The sequence below is a fragment of the Zosterops lateralis genome (genome assembly GCF_965231275.1).
Source record: "Zosterops lateralis genome assembly, chromosome: Z".
Lineage (NCBI taxonomy): Eukaryota > Metazoa > Chordata > Aves > Passeriformes > Zosteropidae > Zosterops > Zosterops lateralis.
In genome coordinates this window covers 34,747,112-34,769,111 of record NC_139800.1, presented here as the reverse complement: position 1 = coordinate 34,769,111, position 22,000 = coordinate 34,747,112, and the positions used below count along the sequence as shown (strand labels likewise).

At 36.5% G+C, this 22,000-nt stretch overlaps 1 protein-coding gene across 4 annotated transcripts in view; it reads left to right on the top strand.

Annotated features, from left to right (window-relative positions):
- The window catches only part of PIP5K1B (phosphatidylinositol-4-phosphate 5-kinase type 1 beta), a 100,207-nt gene that overhangs the window by 58,007 nt on the left and 20,200 nt on the right, over positions 1-22,000 (top strand). For all 4 annotated transcript variants that reach the window (XR_014592543.1, XM_083884131.1, XM_083884129.1 and 1 more), the window contains 8 exons: positions 2,488-2,640; positions 4,087-4,386; positions 12,674-12,882; positions 14,526-14,609; positions 14,722-14,770; positions 15,336-15,420; positions 18,776-18,931; positions 19,706-19,850. Coding sequence is in view for 3 of the 4 variants with exons in the window: in XM_083884131.1 (XP_083740257.1) it covers positions 2,488-2,640; positions 4,087-4,386; positions 12,674-12,882; positions 14,526-14,609; positions 14,722-14,770; positions 15,336-15,420; positions 18,776-18,931; positions 19,706-19,850 (1,181 nt within the window). In the remaining variant the exon portion in view is untranslated. The remainder of the gene's footprint in view (positions 1-2,487; positions 2,641-4,086; positions 4,387-12,673; positions 12,883-14,525; positions 14,610-14,721; positions 14,771-15,335; positions 15,421-18,775; positions 18,932-19,705; positions 19,851-22,000) is intronic.

Genomic DNA, 22,000 nt, shown 5'->3' with positions numbered 1-22,000 from the left:
GGTTGAATGTGGATGTCTTAATGTGGGTGTCTTATTTTAATTCTTTAGTGCTATGTATGGAATTTGTGTTACTAGTCCTCATAACCATAGTTATATATTAAAAAAAGATAATTAATTTGAATTATAAATGGTAGTGGAAAGGAAATAAGGCTTTTTTGGGAATTTCATGAATCATAGAGTCATAGAATGGTTAGATTGGAAGGAGCTTAAAGATGATTTAATTCCAACTTCACTGCCATGGGCAGGGACACCCTCCCCTAGACCAGGTGCTCAAAGAGGTGGAGCATCCACAAGCTCTCTAGAGCACACATTCCAGGACCTCACATCCTTAGAGTGAAGAATTTCTTTCTTCTATTGTCCACAACTCCTAGTGTGACCAATTCCTTACCCACTGAGTGATCCATCCATCAAAGTCTTTCAAGCTTAGAGACAAGGACAAAATGGGTGACAATAATGTCTTTATTCAATGTATTGTTTATCTTATCTCTTTTTATGCACTTCACAAGAGCTGAAGTATGTGGGCTGTGCTGCCAGCTGCTAAAAAGTCTGTGCTTCCTAGAGTAAAGTTATCATCTGCAACTTCTTTTCCACCTAAGGAAGCCTTTGCAGTAGCAGAAGTTAAAGTTTATGCAAAGTATGCATGCTGTGAATAAGATTTGTGGCAGTCAGTTTAGGTAGAAAAGGACTATTCCCTGAGGGAAGTTCCAAGTAAAGACAACTTGTTGCAGTTTCTTTTTTCTTTTGAAACAGGAAATCACACAAGTAGAAGGTAGTAAATGATTGTCTGGCTGTGGCTGCAGGGCATGTGAAGTAAAATAAGAGCAGAAATTATAGCAGGCATATGTGAGTTTACACTGTTAATTTGAAGTGATTTAAAGCTCAAGTTTTAAAGCTTCATCTCTTCCAAGGAGGATGAGCAATAACACACTGTAGGAGTCAGATAGGACAACAAGTGTAAATATATTTGAACAGCTAGTAGAATTAAATTGTCACTGAAAACCTCATGGAGTACCGTCATTTTTCAGGGAAACTTCTTGATCATAAATACTCGGTTGTCAGGCTCTTTGGGATTTTTCTTGCCTTTGGTTTTGATTTGCCTTTCAGAGGTGTCCAGTCAAAACTTGCTGGGCCCTTTAAATATCAGCATTTGGTGGGTGGACTTTTTTAGAGATGCATACCACTGGCAAATGACCAATGCAGAGTGTAGGTCAATGTCTTGTGCTTATGTTGTACTGTTCTATTGAGCTTTAATGTTTGGGATAATTGCCTTCAAATATTTATCACAGTGACAGTTACTCATGCAGATACAAATATTTTGGCAAGAAAAATGCAACTGCTGCAGTACAACTACTGATTTGGTCTAAAGGTTTATAGTGTTACAGATTGATATGGCCATTCTCCCTGAAGAAAATTGCAACTATAGGATTAAAAAGAAAGGTATTTGGTATTAATGACAATTGAGTGGGAGCAGGGAGAGGAAATATTTATATATCATGCAAAATTTTCTTAAAATTGTAAGTCTTAGCTGGAGCTACGATCAGAAGATGCATTAAGGCACTGGCATGAGTCCATAGGAAATATGCTTCTTTATTTCAAGTAGTCACAAAAGAACGTATTTATTAGATTTTCTGGAATCACTGTTATCAAGTTTAATATAAAGAGATTTTCCTATGGTTTTGAGCTTAATATCTACTCTCCATTTAATTTGAATGAAGTTTAGAATAGTGGATGCTTAATAAATGTACATTCATTTCTGTATGAGATATGGTTCTACTAGTAAGGGGTAGTCTTTGGTGTCCTTTTCCTCCTCAATGTGATTATGATTCTTAATGTGTCCTGTGGAAGAGGAAGCCTGTCTACATATGTAATATAAAGGTCCTTCAAATTCCAGTTTTTCTTGCTTAATGGTATTGAGTTTTTTCTGTTTCAAGCAGTTTTCAATCATAAAACTAGTAAAATATTTTAAAAATTAATTACTATACTAAAATTAGTCGCTCTAATATATCAAGTTTATCAGTCTAATAGTTTCAATCCCAGTTGCAAAGAATAGGATCTGCCTATTTGTCTATAATGAGAAACCTCTATTCCCAGTTTATTTTTCTACCATCTTGTACCTATTTCTTTGAGAAATTGATATGAAAACCAAATAGTTTCAGTGAAAATGTCTTCTCAAAGTTTTTGACTCAGAATTTGCTATGCTGACAGCATGGAGATTGACTCCTTCCACCTTGACCACTGGCTTCCCTCCAAAGGAACCTGTTGCTTTGGGACATGAAGAGGGATCATATGGCATATGCTCAGCTGCCAGCTGCTCTTCCATGGTTGTGCAACATGGCCTGAGCAGAGTGGCCTGCCAAACTTCAGCCAGCAGCAGAAGTATTGCTACATGATTCTCTTGTGCCTACTTGAACCTGCAGTTCTTCATACTAAACTTGTGTTTGGGTAATGCATGCATTGGCAGTGAAAAGCAATTTTTGTTTCTTCCAGTACTCAATCTGCAGTGAACCTTTAATTGAATTATCCAACCCAGGTGCCAGTGGGTCCTTATTTTTTGTGACTAGTGGTGACGAATTCATCATCAAAACAGTTCAACACAAAGAGGCTGAGTTTCTTCAGAAGCTCTTGCCAGGTTATTATATGGTAAGTAATTAAAAACTGTATTTTACCTCTATTTCTCCTGTTTCATGTCACACTTCTGACAATTCAGTTTCATTTGTCTTGAAACATTTCACTGGGTTTATCTGTATTTTTTGTAATATTTTTTATTTTTTACCTGCCTTTGTACTTCATGCCCTACACACCCTACAGGAAGAATAGATACAAATCAAGAATATATTTAGGATAAGAATTGGTGCTCTTTTAGCACTCAAGATGAAGCTGAATGTCATAATCTAATTTGATACCAAATTTTGCTTCTAATAAGCTAGTAACAAAATAAGGTTTCTAAATTTCTAATTCAGGGTTTTTTCTCCATTTTGTGTTTGTCTACCCTCTGCATTTCACTCAGAGTGGACAAAGAAACTAGACTGGTCAGTTTCCCTTTTGTTTCCAACTACTTCTAATTTTCATTTCTCATGTAGTAAAGCAATGATGTGAAAGATGCTTTTATCCATGTAATTTGTTCAAAACTTAATTTTTAAATGGAGCCTTTTAAGGGCTAATTCTAAGTCCATTGTATTGGGTTTTATGTGTCATCCGAAGGGAAAACCATTCATTAAAAAGTAAGTAGAATTTAATTAATTTTCCTTCCTTTTTTAACAAAAGCCACTCATACATACAAACAGGTATTCTTTTGGGTGGTATGTGGGACTTTGTATTATTAGACCTGTGACTGACTTTCTTTTCTTGCTTTGTTTTCTGAAGTAAATACTTGAAAAATTACCCTCTCACTTATACTAAAAATAAGGAGCGTTGTCATTATTGCATTAAAGTAACATGGATTCACGGTGTGTGTAAAAACAAAACAAGTGTACTGGCACACCAGAAAGGACAATGGTGGCAACTACTTTTTTGTTGTTCACCTCTGTTATCCTCTACCTAATTTATTTTGCCTGTTGTGGAATTTGGATTATTTCACACTTTTCTGTTCTGATGGTCAGTTGTGGGTCTGTTATGACGTCGTGCTTCTTTGGAAATAACTTAGTCATTTACACTAACCCTGAGTGTGTAAAGCCTCATGGAGAGAGGGGTTCTGTTTCTCAGAATCCAAATTAAGATAATGAGACCTACATTTGACCCAAACTCCTTCCAGCAGGTAAAATGCAAACGTTGTTCAGGTCAGAAAAATAATAAGTCTTTGGGATGCTTTTATGTTTGGCCAATCTGTTCTTTTCTGTGAGAAAGACAAACCTGTAGTTACTGCTCTGCTCTTGGCCTTTATAAGTTCCTGGCAAAAAGACAGTGCCTATGCTGACTTTCTGGAATAGAAACCCACAGAGACAATCAATTGGTTGAAGAAACTATGCTGAATAAGAAAACATAGACAAATTTCTTCATGTTAATGTCCTTTGGTCTTAAAAAACCCCTTTCTCAAGCATGGAAGTTCATTGAAAATAGACATATTTAAAAATATCTCTTTTGTTTTAGAACCTGAACCAGAATCCAAGGACTCTTCTTCCCAAATTTTATGGGCTGTACTGTGTTCAGTCAGGAGGCATTAATATTAGAATTGTTGTCATGAACAATGTTTTGCCACGAGCCTTGAAAATGCATTTCACATACGACTTGAAAGGCTCCACATACAAACGGAGGGCATCAAGAAAAGAGAGGGAGAAGTCCAACCCTACATTCAAAGACCTGGATTTCCTGCAAGATATGCATGAAGGGTTGTATTTTGACTCTGAAACACACAGTGCACTAATGAAAACACTACAGCGGGATTGTCGAGTGAGTATATATTTAAACTTTTGTGTTCACCTCTGCTCTAAATTTACTCAGTACAGGTTACTTAACCTCTGCTTATTTTCCATGCTATTTAAGGAGAGATAACTATGGATGTCAGAGCACTGATGAATCCTGTATTTTAGTTAAGCTATTGTGATCTGAGATCATAGTCATAAAATAGAATGTCCATATACTTTTTGACTGGGGACCATGAGCACTTCCCTCACTACAGAACTGGTTCCAGTGCTTGACCACCATCTCACTGAAGAACTTTTTCTTCTATCCACTCTGAACTTCCCCAGTGCAACTTTAAGCTGTTTCCTTGCATCCTATCACCAGGCACCAGAGATCAGCACCACTCTTTCTGCCACCCTCAAACCCAATACCCTTCTCTGGTCCTCCCAAATCATGCCCTGTAGTCCATTCACCATCTTTGTTGCCTTCTTTGGACACATTCTAATATTTTATATCCTTCTTACACTGTAGAGATCAAAACTGCATGTGATTCTTGAGGTGAGGCTGCACCAATGTTGAGGGTAGTGGAACAATCACCTCTTTCAAACCAGGTGGCTGTACTGTGTTCAGTGTACCCTAGGATACAGCTGGACATTCTGGCCACAAGAGCACATTGCTGGCTCATTAAGTTCATAATCTAGCACAACCCTAAGTTCCACTATCCCTCTATTTCTCAGAGCATCCAGGATTACACTAATCCATCTGTGGCAATACAGATTAACATAGGAATAAAGTCCAGTAGATTTGATGATGATTTCCATTAATTTGGAGATTTTAACTACTTTTTTCTCAAGGCATAGTTAGCCCCATGGAAGCCCCATTTATTTTGTATGATAAACTGTATGTTGAGCTGCTGTGAATATGTCTCTTAGTTATCTAGGAATGGGAACCGGCAGGCCTTGTGGCAGCAGTCTTATTTCTAGAGCAAGGTAATTTCTTCCTCAGCTGAAAAGTCCATGTAAAAGCTGTGGACATCATATTTTCAGGGCAGATAAGGGATACCTATCATTTCTCTTTGAGACCACCTTGGTGAATGGAATCAGTTCCTGTTATGGACAGAGAGAATCCCTGTAAGATTTTTTTTTTTTTCCTGTAGCATGGGTAAGAAAATGCAAAGTAGGGAAAGGGAGACTCTGGATGTCTCAGAGCTTCCCAGAATTCATGGGGTTTTGGAGAGAAAAAAATTTACTTTGTCTGAGGGAGATCTTAGGAATTTTATCATAAAAAAGCAAAATGGGTAGTCTGAACTCATGACATAGAAGAGACACCCTGAATATCAGTTTGTTGTTTACTGGCACCTGTGATACAAGATGGAAAGCATTGTTTTTGTACATGAATAGAATTTTTTGTTTAACTATCACAGAAGTCCTGCAATGCCTTGTAATTGGTTTGTAAAGCTGTTTTGTGTGACGTAATGTTCAGCTGCATATTCAGCATGAGACATTTATCTAACACAACACATTGTTCTCTCTGTAGCCTCTTGCAGTGAGTGTTTCCTGAGCTCCTACCATGTGTGATGACACAGAATGCATCAGTATGTCACATCTGGGGATCTGGATGCATTTCTGTGCAGCCCCCACTTGTCCAATATTACTTACCCAGTCAAAGCCTGGGGGAATCTACTGTATTGGAAATAACAGTGGGAATCTAAAAGATGGAACTGGACTGAAAAGACAAGAATCGATCATTTAATTGTTACATATAAAGGGACTCTTACTGATTCTTTGAAAGTCTGGGAAAATTCCTGCTACATGTTTTTGAGTGTTAACACAATCCTTTTTCAGTGTATATCTTAAATTAACAACTCTAAAGTTAGTCTAGAGTTCTTAAAGGCCCAGCAAAATTTTAAAAGTATTAAAAGTAAAGAAGAAAATTATCCTACAGTAATCAGTGTATTTACCTAAATACACATATACACAATAAAGTATATGTCTATATGTATCTGTAGTATATGTATATACACACACTGAAAGTTATATATATATATATATAAAGAATTAACTGCCTTTTTTTCTATTCAAACAAGTCCTACTCTGTGTTGTAAAATAGAGAGACCAGACACTTTTATCTTTCATACAGCTGAACTTGCTCAGCTAATAAGATTGGATCTGACTATTTTTACTTCTGTCTTTAAAAACACAAGAAATATCTCATATATTTTGTGAAAAGGACATCAGTGTTGCCTCTGCTTTTTTCTGCCCATGAGGTATTTGGATAAGTAGTGTCAGTGATAACTGGCCAGCTTTTTAGGACTTGAAAATTTGTTATCTCTTTTTACTGCTACTTCATGATAAGAGAGTTAGTGTAGGCCCTTGAAATTAAGAATTCATTTAAGAAAGGAAATTTTTGATCTTTCTGGTATTTCAGGACTAAGAAATTCTCTTCTGTGTTGCTTAAATTTGAATTGTATTTCCTTTGGTCATTTCATTTGCAATCAGAATCAGGAAGCAATGAACTTTTCTCCTACTTTTTAAATATAAACATTTCATCTGGCTGCTAGCTCTTCTCTTCCTTAAGATCCATTGCTAAGTTCAGACGCCTGTCAGAATTTCCTGGTAGTGAAAGATAGTGGTGGTGGGGACCTGCTATGGTCTGTGACTGTCCCACTGAATCTCCTGCTCTATTCAGCAATGGACCCATGTTTTCCTTGATCAGCTTTTCTCTGTGTCTTGATATTCCTTGCCAGTCTCAACTCTATCTGGCCTTTGGCTTCCTTGACCACAGCTGCCATCCCTACATGCCCAGACAATGTTTCTCTATTCCTTCTTTCTAGCCATTCTGTCCTCATCTGTCCTGTATGCTGGCTTTTCACATTCAAGCTGTGCTGTGGCTTCCTTGCTTAGCTGAATTGGCCTCCTGATACATCTGCTCAGCCAACATAGATTGTCTTGATGGCTGACACAGAGCTCCTTCTCCAGGTGGACCACTGCTGCAGTATCAGTTCTGGCCCATCACACCTCCTGGCAGTACTGGTGAGGAGATGCATGACCTCCCCAGTTAAAGAATGGACTTAAGTTGCTTGTGGTGATCCCTCATGGGCTGGTGCCTCCAGATCATCTGTGCTGGGAGAAGAACAGGTTGATAGCATTGTTCAGCTCTTGCATCCTCTCCTTGTTTTGTTCACACTTGAGATGACAGGGTCTGAAAACTTCGCTCACAGTCCATTTTGCAGTATTTGCACCTTAACTAACCAAGGAGTGTAATATTACCGTGTTCCTAAAGATGGAACATTCATGAGTTTATTATATATACAATGTACACAATTGAAAATTTGAACTAGCTTTCCAATTCCAGACTACTGCTGAGACTTGCTGTAGCTATCCTATCCTGGCCTTGTTGGAAAAGCAGTAACGATTAATCAAATTGTGGACATGTAATTTTTAAGAGCAAAAAAATAATTTGAAGATGGTTTTCCTATTGAAAAATGAATGGCTTTTGAGAGTCTGCGTTTTACCTTTATGGCAAAGAACACTGCACTTTTCTGAGGAAATTACATTTTAAAAGTGACTAATTAAGAAGCCTGTAAAGACAAGAAAATTTAAGGATAAAGAGGGTCATATCTCCTAAGTTGAGATTTGGGTATTATTTTCATCACTGCTGTTTTAGCCAGTTGCTACAAAAGTTTTATGGTGTGAATGCACATCTGTTTTGTGCTATAGCAACTGTGATGGAGACTTTGTATGACCAAATTTATCCGCAGAATTTTTCAAATCCCTTAGTAGCATGTGCAGTGTGTGTTGCAGTTTTTTGCCTTTGTTCTGCCTCAAAGGATTTACAAAGGTAATTCTTTAAGCCAAATAACTTCAGTATGCATATCCTTACAAACAGTAGTGTTGGCATAACTAAATGGAATATTAAACTGCAGCATAAGACAGAATAAAGGATGGCATGATGTGGCATGGAGATGGAAAACATACTAATCTTGGATGAAGGGCCTCTTTGTCAGAAATGGTAGTTTGAGGGAAATGATCATAGCACGATGCTGTAGATCTCTTGTATCTTTATATATTACCAATTTTGTAGTATCAATTGACATTAGTAATTTCTCATTACTTTTACTTTTAAAATCAGAATCCAGATTGTTGATTAACAATATATTTTGAGAGTTCTGTTGAAATGGGAAGTGATTCCACCTATGCTTTAGAGGGAATATAATGGTTCATTTTCTTAGGATAGATTTTTCTAAACCAGACCCATTTTTAGGCATTGACATTTGTGAACTTGTTCCTAGGAAATGCTCATTTTGTGAGACAGTCCTTTAATTTGTGTTTATTTCACATAGCTCATTATACTAAAGAGTAATTATTGATTTGTTGTAAAATCAGTCTTCTTTCTACTGTGTTAATTCCTATGTTGCTTTTCCAAAATGCTTGTAGGAGAGGAAATACTTCCTTGCATGGTTATGCATTTATACTTCATTAAATAAGCTTGTAATCTTTTTCTTCTGAGCCATCTTTTTCTTGACTCTTTTATGGAAATGATCTGATGACTTTTTTGCATGTTGTTTTGCATGGATAGCAAATGAAAATGCAGATTTCTCAGCTAGATAGTGCATAGTTTGGGCTTGCTGCATATAAAATAATGACATTTCATGGCAGAAATACTTGTTTTGCTCTGGTAGTCACTGGCTGAGATAGTGGAGTCTAACCATGACTAAGATGATTCACAGAATACTTTAACATCTGATAAGGTCTGAGAAAAGAAAATCTGATTCAGAGAGTTAATTTTTCATATTCTGAAACAACATATTTTGTGATGCCATTTTACTGTGGGTTTTTATGTGGTATGAAACAAAATAGTGCTTAGGGCGTACAAGGCATGTCACTTGCCATCTGGGTTTTCAGAGCAGCTGAAGTCAGCCTTGACAGCCGTACTTGGTGGCCAAGTGACTACGCTGTGTTGACAGAATCTGTGTAACTAGTGAATTAACGCCTATATAAATACTATCAAAATGAACAATTTAACATTAAGTTAATGAACTGAAGGTTTATTTGTCATTATCAAGTACACCACTTGTTAATACACAGCATGATTAAGACCGTTCTTGCTGAAGCCCCACAGTACCACTTTGCTAGCACGGTACATGTCAGAATGGTTACATGAGCAAAGATTGGGGTTTTCTTCCCTTTAGCCACACAAGTAATGTATTTCTAGGAATTTATGTAAATTTCTAGTGATCTCACATGGTTAGTCGGGTGTTTCGCAGGGCTTTCTCCTTTTGCTATGAATATAACCATGTAATACTGTAATTTATTTCAGTGGGATTTTTTCATTAGATGAGGTTATCATTTTGGTGCCTTGTAACAAAAACTTGCTGCTGCATCTCAAAAGCAGACCTAAAATCATCAAAAGTATCTGCAAACAAACCTTAGCACAGGAAAAGACTCATGCCCTTTTATGTTCTCATAGAATGCGGCATATCCAGAAATGTCTTGATGTTCCGCATTTTGTAAATTGTCCTTGTTGAAACAGATTATTTTGTACAACTGTGTGTGCTAAATGTTACTTAGATATTTTTAAAATTGTCACAATTTGGTATTTTAAATATTAATGAAGATACATATGTATCTTCAGAACCCCTCAGATATATTCAGCTGTAAATTGAACTGATTTACTTTTATCAAGAAGTAAGACAGCTGTCTCAGTACAGACTGAGGAATTTGACACAAAGTTTTGTTGAGTGCTCATTTATGAGATTCTGCTTTTTTATTCAGGTTAATTATTTCTTACCGGAAGTTTCATTAGAAACAAATGGGGAGCAAAACATTCTTAGATATGGTCACAAAGATTCATTTGCATAAGGAGTGGTTGGTTTGGTTATCACATTTCTAAGGGAAAGTAATCAGAACTGTGCATCAAAGCTGTAGGCAGACAGGGCCAGATCATGTCATGATATCTTGAAGGCACTTTGTGGACAGTAGAATGCCACCTCTGAGTAGGGCCATGAACAGAGTATATGGGGGACAAGGGTTCTTATGCTGTGTACTGTTTATAAGAATTTGTACTGCAGTTAATCCATTGGATGTGAATGTGTTTCAGTCTAAAAATGAAATAGCTACTTGTTTTTATGATGTTTTTCAGTAATCCTACACCAAAATCATAAATTGTCTAGGCATAGTCTATTGTACTGTATAAGTAGTATGGGTTTAAGTGGCAGTGATTAATTGATGTCATCAGAAGGATTGATTTTATCACATAAGAGGCCCCTGTGGAAGAAGAAGCAGCGCATTACAGCACAGCCTCCCATGAGACTACATCCAATCCTAGACATAGGTTATGTAATTAGTGCAGTAAAATCATGTGTCTAATGTGACCTAATTCAAAATGCAGTAAAGAATATGTTGAAGGCAGAGCTGCCAGCAGTAATTTATAACTAAAATAAATAAATATAACTGTGGCAATGCTTTTCCCAAGCCTGACTAGCTGCTGTTCTGCTTTTGCATGACCAGAGTTGCTTACTGTGCTACTAAGATATTATTTTTCAGCCTATACAAAATTTACTTTCAGCATTTTATGGCAAATATTCATTGATTACATATTTATAATGAATACATTATATCGTAATTTCTTTTTCAGAAGGTCTGAGTAAAGGGTAGCAATAAGTCAGCAGTAAAGAAAATTTTATTAGTTTTTGGCACCAAGTGCCTTTGTACGTGCTAGCCATGCTATTTTTGCAATTTATGATTGCAAACCACGAATGTTTCCACATAATGGACAATAAAATTTCAGAATCATGTGGTTAGAATACACTTTCTTGTTGTGTATGGAATCCTTTGTGAGTTCTGTCACAAGAAGATGCTGTGGACTACTAAGGGTATATAGTAGCAGCCTTTTTCTTGTTCCATTTGAACTAAGGCATCACTGTGTAGGATCTCTCTGCGCAAGAGCAAACCCATGGTGTCTTAAAGTCATTCTTTGAGTCTGAAAATCAGGTCTGATTTTGTGCCTTTCTACATTTAGATTAGTGTTATGCTTTGTTTCTTCACTGCTCTGGTTATCTGACAATGAGTATTTTTCCAACAATTAGGGTAAGTGATATAAAACCCTAATGATTAGACATACAGATGCATACTAAGTTGTTGGTTTATTGCCATTTAGTTTTTAAACCTATGCAAGTATTGAAATGGCTTTTTTTTTTTTTTAATTAAGAGAAGGGATGTTTCTGCTTAACCAAAAATATTTATGCTTGGATAATCTTCATCAAAATTACATACCTGGAATCTGCTCTCATCTCTGTAAAATCACTTTTTTCTTGTTCATGTAAAAAGACATACTATTGCCTCTTGATTCTGTGACAAAAATTACACCATTATCTTTGGGAACTATGTGCCAAAACCTATCAGGAATCACTGCTGAGTGGCGTGAGGTAAAGGAGAGGTGAGTGGCACAGTATATCACTCCTGGCTGTTAGTGGTGTTTCTCACTCCACTTAGCAGCGGCTTTGTGTAAGAAATTAAACACAGTTGCTGTCTGCGAGCAGTTTGATTATATTACTAAGTGTGATCACAGCTTGCTTTAGCTCATGTTTGGGTATCAACTTGAGCTGTATTGCCTTTCAATGACGGCATGCCAGATTTCATAATGGTGTAGCTGACTAAAACAAATGAAAGTACTTGTGTGTGAGAGAAGAAATGCTGACGGAGACAGAAATGGTTGGTAGAGCTAGAAGAGAAGGCTGGTTGATTAAGTTATGCTTCAGAAGTAGAACTTGTCCTTTGAGTTTAGATAGGCCCTATTCACCTAGTAGAGGTACATGATTTTTGTACTCCAGTCCCATTAGCTGCTAATAAGGGGGTGGTAGCAAATACTTTTGCTGACATTTGAAAGTTCTCCAAAAGTATGGCCTCTGTTATAAATAGGAGGTGGAGGGGAGATAAGAGAGGAGCACAGGCAAAAACGCTCAGGGAGGTCTGGAATGAGGATTAGAGATAATTTTAAAAATGTGTTGTTTGTAAGTATATGATGGAACCATTAATTGATTACTTGCTATAAAGGAAAAGATGCTACCTGGAATTATCTCCCTTGACTACAAAATAACGTCACGTTACATTTCAGCTGTGCATCTTCCTTTCCCACTTGTTACAAGAGCATTCAGCTAATTAGATAACTAGCAATTTGACTTATGTGGGGTAGTAAAAGGGTTTTGTTTAACAGTAATTTCAAACACTTCCTGATAAGAGTAGCTTGTGCCTTGAGAGCCTGTTTTCACTCAGGTTTGCAAAATGCTGCTGTGTAATTCCTTGTGGTTTCAGTATCGTTATTCCTTTTTTGGTAGGTTCTAGAAAGTTTTAAGATCATGGATTACAGTCTGCTTCTGGGAATCCACATATTGAACAATAACATGAAAGAAAAAGGAGAGTGTTCCCAGAGTACATCAGACACAAAACGCCACGGAGGGCAGAAAGTTCTCTATTCCACAGCCATGGAATCTATACAGGGCCCTGGGAAGTCTGGAGACTCTGTCACCAGAGAGACAACAAACACGTAAGTGCTGTAACCTGCTCTTAAGATTACTATTAAAACTATTAACAAGCAAAATATTCTTAAGTACCTGCATTCCAGGAATTGAAAGATTGAGCTTTTTTTTTCTTTCTTTTTTTTTTTTTTTAACAAAAACGATATCATCAAGATTTGCCACAGAGCATGAAATTGGAATGTTGGTCAATTGATCAGCTTTAAATACATGATGGTTCAGAGTGAATTACCTATGCACACATGCATTCTTTTATAAAAGAGATGTTATTAGACAGCTATTACAAGAGTCCCAGCTATAATGTAATTTTAACTGGAAGTAGCCTTTGAGACCAAAGCAAAAACTATAAATCAACATTGAAATGGATATTCCTACAGGCATTGTTTTCATCTTGAAGTAGTATACTCAATGTACATAGAATGATATCATTGACAACTGAAGTCATATATTATATTTCCTGAGATTAAGAACAGATGCTTTTCTTCTATTTGTCTGTCTAGCAAAAACTTTAATAGAAATCTGAATATATGGACAATCATTATTCTGTTGTTTCCTTCATAATATATTAAGTGCTGTGAGAGCATTATTGTCACCATTCCATATTTCATATAATAGTCTTTCATTATAATGGGGATTTAATATAAAATTAAGGATTTACTTTTCTCCTGGTCCTCAAGGGAGCTCTGTAGGTAAATACAACTAGTGATACAGAAATCTGTGCTTAAACCTACAGCAAAGAAGTGAAAGAATTATGATGGTATTTAGCATTCACAGAGTTTCCAGACACTGAGAACTCTAGACTATAATTAGACAGAGCTTTATTTCATTTGGTTTTTACAACTCACAATCACACCAAAGATGGCCAGAGCTGTTGTATAATGGCAGATGTGTTGCACTAGCTGCCACCCTGGGTTCCCACACCACGTGAGCTAATATAGTGCAACTCAGATCCTGACAAGTGGTGTGTCCTTCCTTGGCTCCTTGCACTATCTCTCTCATATAATGGCTAGTGGAGAAAAAAACAATGCTGAAAAATGGACCATTTTTCTAGGTGTTGGAGTAGGAAGAGAGGGCCTTAGAATGAAGGTCCAATGGCTGAATAGAGACCCTGGACCAACTGGAGGCCCATGCAGTCAGGATTCTCAGCTTGATAATGTTGCTTTATCTGTCACTTATGTGTCTGTAAAGATATTTTGGAAAAGTGCAGTAATACATAATTTTTAGTGAAAAATATATGAAACAACCATTTCAGACTTTCATTAATGAGAAGACTCTCTGTGGCTTATTACCTATGATCAATAAATTGAGAAAATTCTCCCTTATCTAAAGTTACATATTTTCCTTAGCAATAAACTGATGTATATTTTCTTCCAATTTTCAGATCATCTGAATATTTCCAATTCTATTTAAAATGTATCTTAAAATATTCCTCCATTTTTTTAATAATGGATATTTACCACTGAGTCCCAGATACCTCAACTTTTCTATTTAAAATTGGTTGCATGGTAGATGACTCACATCTGACTGACTTTGCACTGTGGCATCTGGCTTGAATATTGTCTGTTCCTTTGGGTTTACAAGTGGGTACAATTCAGCTGGTAACTGGTAATCAGAGATGTCTTAAAAGATGTTCTAACTATGTTGTTTCTCTTAGAATGGGAGGTATTCCAGCAAAAAGCTATAAAGGTGAAAAGCTGCTTTTATTTATGGGTATTATTGATATTCTCCAGTCTTACAGGTAAGTTGAACTTCAACTTCCAATGAATTTTCACTGAGCAAAATATTCTGAAATTACTTATAAAAATGGAAGTTTTACAAAGCAGTTCTGATTTTTTTTTTTACATACTTAGGTTAATGAAGAAGCTGGAACATTCTTGGAAAGCTCTTGTTTATGATGGGGTAAGTGGATTTTATTATTTTTTTAAACTGCTGATATTTTAGCTGGTGGACCTTTGACTCATGCTGACCAGGAAAAAACTAGTTCTGGTGTATTTGTAGTCTAACCTACATGGTTTGAGCTGCTGCTGAAGTCTTATCAATACATGCTCTGATTTTATTTGTTTATTTAATTAGTTAGTTAGTTAAGCTTACTTATTTATTTAAGCTTTCAAATAACTAATAATATTAGTTTGTCCTTACAACTTACACAAGTCTAGCCACCTCGTAGAACCTTGATGAATCTATAACTGAAAAAAATATATAATTTGAAAAAATAATTTCAAATGCTTGGAAAATTTTGCAGATTATGAGTTATAATTCATAACTCATGATTTCATAAATGAAATACCTAAAAAGTTCTCGAAGAATTAACCTTTAAAAGGTAAAAAAATGGTAATGATTCACTAGTTTTCACTATACCTGAAACGAGTAATATAGTTCACCTGAGGTGTCCATCTTCTTTCTTGAGATCTTACTAGTGATTTACTTGTGGAAAGTGTGACTGAGATCTTTTTCAATCTTGTAGGATACTGTTTCAGTTCACCGACCAAGTTTTTATGCAGACAGATTTTTAAAGTTTATGAATGCAAGAGTTTTCAAAAAAGTTCAAGGTAAGAAAGTAGTGACTTCTACTCTTTTATGTATTTTTATATTCATAACTTTTAATGCTCCTGTCTTGGCAATAAAAACAAGCCTGTCTTCAACATCTTCTAGCACTTTTGCAGCTCCAATCAAGAAACTAAATTTCTGGCAATTGGGGTTTTACTCTATTAGTAAAATTACTGAGAATTAGGTACTGTGTATTTTTGTCACATCAGGGCTGTCTAAATTTGGCTTCAGGTGACCACTTAGACACACTATCGCTCCCTCTCTTCAACTAGACGGGGGAAAAATTACAACAAAAGGCAGGTGGGTTCAAATAAGGACAGGAAGAGATCGCTCACCAATTACTATCCCAGGAAAAACTGACTCAGGTAAGGGAAATTATTTAGCATCTTACTAATTAAAAAAAAACATAGTTTAGAGAAACCTTCATACAGGCCTTTTCCATCAAAGGTTCAGATCAAGTTTTATTTTCACTACCTTTTGTACCACTGGAAGTCACACTGGTCTTTGCTCTGCATGTTGTCTAAAGATGATACCACTTTTCTAAAGACCAGTTGAGCCTGTGAACTCTTAGCCTGCCCATGAAAACCAGTGTTAAAGGCCTGGCAGATCGGCACAACAAACATGATTATGTGTAAAGGCATATGAAAGAAAAAGGAAAACTGAAAATGCAACAAGAAGGCAGAAGTGTAGGTGATAAGTATTTTGTGAAATTCTAAATAAGAAAAAGAATATCACAGACAGATGAAAGGAAAAGTAACTATACTAAAACAATTAAGATATTTTAAGTAGAATGAAGGAATCTAAAAGAAAAAGAGAAAAATTGAATTAACTCTAAGTAGTGATTCCCTGTATGCATGATATGTTATGGCAGCTTTTCATAAAAATAAGACTTTTTTTGAGTCTTATAAATACTGATGAATTGATAGATAATTTCTATATAAATTGACCATGCTACTGAAAGGAAGTTCAATCTGAAGTGTTGCAAGTGCAGAGAAAGGATGGTTATGTGGGACAAAAGAGACCTGGACAAGCTCAAGAAGTGGGAACCTGACCAGGTTCAACAAAGCCAAGTGCAAAGTGTTACATGTGGGTGGGGACAATCCCAGATACCAACACAGGCTGGGGAATGAACAGACCCAGAGCAGCCCTGCTGAAAAGGACTTGAGGGTGCTGGTGGATGAGAGGCTGGGCATGACCCAGGAATGTGCACTCACAGCCCAGAAAGCCAAACATGTCCTGGGCTGCATCCAAAGCAGTGTGGGCAGCAGAGCCAGGAAGGGGCCTTTAAGAGTACACCTTGGGCAGCACAAGAGCCTGACCAGGGCTACACCCAGGGTGGACTTAGAATGGTCACAAAATGGATGACCAGTCACAAAATCTTACACTTTATAAGTTTTGGTCCATTTGCATATTGGGGTTTAATTGTCCAATTACAGCTTTGGGTTCTGAGGTCTCATCCTTCTTGTTTCTCTTTTCAGTCCACTGTTTGTGCTTTTGAGCCTGAAACCTGTATTTGTTGTCTTTGGTCTTCAGCAGGAAAAGGATTTGTTTTGTCTCCCTACTCTATGAAGAGAGCTTACTAACACTTAATATGAGGCTCAGAACTACACCCCTAGGCAGCACAGAATCCAAAAAACATGAACACTAAAACTTAAGGCATCAGTCTCTTAACATTTTTGTTAGTTATCTGGAGTGAGAAACAAGTCTTTGTGAACAGAGAGAGAACAAAATACAAACAAACACTAGAACTAAATAAGATTAAAGAAAAAAACCAAATACTGGAATAAATTAATGATTCAAGGTGTTGAAAGTTAAATCTTTTGGAAAAGATTGATTAATAAGAAAATAGAAGAATCTGATGTAATGTGACAAAATGCTAAGCAAAAGTCAGCTTAAAGGAGAAAGGAGCCTCCTGAGACCCGGTTGTCTTTAAATTTTAGAATAATTTTGCCAAAGAACTGGTGGAAGTTCTGCTGTCTGAGACAATACTAAAAAGAACTCCTCTGTGTTGATAAAGAGTAGAGTGTCTGCTCCTTACTACTTGGTAGTCCTGTTTGATAAAATAAATGCCATATATGTTACCTCAACATCTGAGTCTTTTTTTCCCCAATTCTTTCTAATTCTGACTGCTAGATTTGTTCCAGGACAAGACACAACCTGTTCTGTATTTGAAGCCTACAATGTGCAATTAAAGGATATCATGCCTAATTTTCCCTTCGATCTTAATTCATCTGTCTCATTTTTCCAGGCTAATAACCTAAGTATCCTAGTCTTATTGATTCCTTCTGTATACAGGGCCGTTAATGTACTTTTATACATATTAATGGTTCGAATGCATTATCATTCTTTCATGAAAAATTGGGAATGCTCCTGCCTTCACAAACATTTCTAAGCTTTGAGTCAGACATTTCAGTTTAAACACTTAAGCTCTGTTCTGAATCTGGTTTTTTTCCCCTAGTGCACAGAACAACCATGCACAATTAACCACAGAACCTTAATAAGTGGATTTAGCCTTGGGCAGAGGCTAGCTCAGCAATTAGCTACTATGTTCTTTTTAAAAATAACATGGAATTATGTATCTGATTCTTTTCTTTAAGACAAGTGACTTGATGTAATTTGAACTTTACTACAAAGTAATGGAAGACGTGTTACAGTGCATCCGTAGTAACTTTGCAGCCAATGCATGGAGATTAGCAGTCAGCAGCTGAAAAACACTAAATGAAATAGCTTGCATCATTCTGAAGGAGAGCTACAGATGGGGGTCATGGTTCAGTAGTAGTGGTGACGATCAGTTCTAGGATTTGATTCAAAGTGCTTTTTAAATAGACAGGCCCTTATAAGAATTAGAAAAGAGGTGCTGATACCTGAGTGTGTAGGTCACTAAGATTTTGGAAGTGTTTATTATACCCAAAGGAAATGTTTGACACATGAGTGGAAATTCTGCAGTATCATTACATAGAAGTAGTTAACAGCTCAAAACATGATTGTAACATCTCAGAATATTTCAAATGTCTTTTCTGTTTTCCTATTTTCTAGGGTCTTTTTCTGTATCATTCTGTCTCTGATTACATGGGTAGTCCATAGGAGCTTTTTAACTTAGCAGTGCCAATGACTTGACTTATTGTCCTATAATAAGCAGTAAGAGAATGAAAAAGACAAAAGTACTTCTCTTGCAGATGAAATAACAATACATTTCACTCTAGTTTTAATATAATGTTTTTAAAGTAGGTTTCCAGACATGTTCTTCATCGGTATTCAAAACCTAGATTTTCTATATGACTTACTTTTTCATATGCTGAAGATGTGCAGGGACATAAGATAACATCATTCAACACCTATGTTCTTTTGGTAATGCAGCTTTAAAGTCTTCACCTTCAAAGAAACGGGGCAATTCCATCACAGCCCTAAAGGCAGCGTCACAAGAAATAGTGTGTGCAGTTAGCCAGGAGTGGAAGGATGAAAAGCATGGCATTCTTGCTGAAGGACAAAGTTATGTCAGCCTTGATGAAGAAGGTACTGTCTTTCAAATCAACTCAAATGATGGTTTTAAAAATTTTGTGTAAGTTCTAGAAGTCCTGTAACTAGAGCACCAGCAGTACAGCTGATCTCTCAAAATTAGTCAGGTTATTCTTATGGAGAGAGTACCTAGTAGTATATGACAAAATGGACCTTCAGGAGCAAGATGAAGTCAGAATCAAAGTTTGTAATACAATGTTAAACTTTCAGATTTCAGGATGTCCTAAAAAAATGTATTCAGCCCAGCCAATAAATTAACCACAGCCAATAAATTAACCACAGCCAATAAATTGGCAAGAGCCAATGCTATCCTTTTCACTGATCTCTAAAAAAGCGTATCACATGAAGTATTTGAAGTTCGTTGTTCCCAGAGTCTTTTTGAAGAGATACAACTTTGCCTCTTTCAGAACTTGCCTGCAGCCATGATGAAAGCAGAACCAATTACCTAATCTAATCTGATAAATGAGCCCTGGTAGCATGAGAATAGTCCCAGGACCGAGCAAAATTCATAACTCATACCTCTGCTTAATACTTGACCTTGGAGTTACTCTGTATTCTGCTGAATGTATTTGTTAGCAGCTGAAATTCACTCTGTAATACAAAAGAGTGTGGGTATGGGCATATGAATACTACCATTTCATCAGTTCAAACATTAGGAAACTTCAAGAAGCTGATGGGGGCACTATGGGACTCGTCATACTGACATGAAGATTCTTGGGTTCAATTTAAAATGAAATTTGTTAACATTGTTCTTTATTTCTGCATATGCAGTACTAGGTTCACACCACCGGCCAGATCTAGTGCCAAGCACTCCATCTCTGTTTGAAGCAGCTTCCTTGGCAACTACTCTTTCTTCTTCTTCCTTGAATGCAGATGAGCACTGTCAATGTGATCAACCTACACTCTATTCTAGCAGGTAAAGGCCATATATGTTAGAGGATTCCCCACTGTTCCACAAGAAGTTTAACATGGTGCTCAACAGAAGGAAGCTCTGCAAAATAAGTAGCAGAAGGGGCAAATGACTATGTAACTTAGTCTTTAACCTTTCCAGTGAAGGAGAGAAAAGCCTATAGGTTTTATCATGTATTTGTTTGTAATTATATGTATTATAATTGAGGATCATTAAATAGAAAGCATAAACATGGTGAAAAATGTTATATTAATTCTTTTGCATATTCCAAAACTGAATTGGATATCTAAACTTTGCTTGGGCCTTAGTCTGTACCTTAAACCAAACTACATTAAGGTCAGTGTAGGAAGTACTTCTTGTAGCTTGGACGTAGCCTAAAACAGCTGCAGAAATTGCTCTTTCTTCTGAATGTACAGTGCTGAATAGTCTGCTTTAAATTCTTCCATATCAACCATTTTCTGAAGTAAATTTCTGTGACACTTCATCCATGCTCTAGGATAAGAGCCTATCTGATTTTTATCCAGGAAGTATAAAAACAGGAATGTCTTAAGAAAAGTTGTGCAGATGCTAGTGAGCTAGGTTGAATGTGATTTCAGTTGTGTTAGTATGTATTTCAGCTGTGTCTGTCCAATACTATGCTTAAACCAATTAGTCTTGCTGGGAGATCATCTCTGTATGTGCCCATAGGCTCCCTTGTGTACCTGAAGTGTGCTGTGTTGTGTCTTGCCTGTTTGCAGATCTCTTTACTGTATTGAGTCATTTCTTTGCCTGTTTTAATCAAGAAGGGTAGCCACTCAAGCATCTTGAATATTGTTTGGAATAATTTGGAGTCCTCAACTACTCAATGTATAAATTTGACAAATGCACTAATGTGTCAAGACGTAGTTCTTTTCTGTAAACTGCATGTTGCCAAAAAAATCGAGTTATTTTAAAAGCAATCTTGAGGCAGTAGGATTTTACCTCCTGTTAAATATTTGACAACAGTATTTACATAAAAAGTAAAATGACTTGCAGCATTACTTAATGAAAATGATATTTAAAGCTTCCACTTCCATTAAGTTGAAATAATTCTCACTGATGTGGCATCTTCTGTACATCTGATGGTTTCCTATAAAAATTTGAGTGAGGCATGTTTTGGGGTGTAATGAAGATGAAGTTTTAACTGCAGAACAAAAATGTTTCTACACAAGCTTTAGGAAATAAAACTACTGATGAATAAGCATTAGTAGAAATAGAGCTCATTGACTTCAACTTTTGTCAAGTTTTCTGTAGGATTTCAATATTCACGATCTTTCACAAAGTTTAGAAATTAAATTACAGTGTACTGAAGGGTTTTCTTTGCTTTAAGCATCAAATAAAACTACAGAACTGCTTTGTATCAGCATCAGGTGGGAAAAGAGAATGGTATAGTTGTCTGAATAAAGAGTTCAGATTTAAAGCATTTCAAATATTCTTTACTCTCTAAAAATTAACTGTAAAGAAACCTATGAGTAATTTCCATTATATTTTACTGTAAAGATACTCCAAAATAATTCTAAAATAAAGTTTTTAGCAAGTCTACACTTTGATTGCATATCTAGGCTCATTTACTTTCCAGTTGTGATTCAGTCAATGAAATAACCACTAATGCAGGACATGGTGCCAGCTATGTGATTAGCATGCTTATCTTACAAAATCAGATTGTTAGTGTCTGTAGTCCAGGTATGGACTTCATCATTACAAGAGAGCACGTTCTCTAACACAGCAGACTTGCTACCATCATTCAGAGATTTGTGGTTCTCTCCACGTCTTCTGCCAAAACATCTACACTGTAGCCAAGAGATCTGCCATAGAGGCTTACCAACTAACATCTTTGCTGGTCTAGGTGTGCCATCTGCAGCTAAGGCCTGGCGGCAGTTTTTAATTCTCATTAAGTAGTGGTGTGTCTCACAATCTCAGTAAATACAATTCATGAGGATTAGCTTCCCTGTCATAGCTAATGGCTTTCTCTTCGGACTTAAGAAAGCTGTTAAGCATGCTCAGTATTGAACTAACTTCCATAAGATTCTGGGCACGTGCTGTTTCGTACCCACTTCTTTTGGCATCAGTTCAAGGAGGTCATTCCTTCTTCTTGTCACTTAATAATATATACTTCGGAAGTTTTACTTATGTTTTTA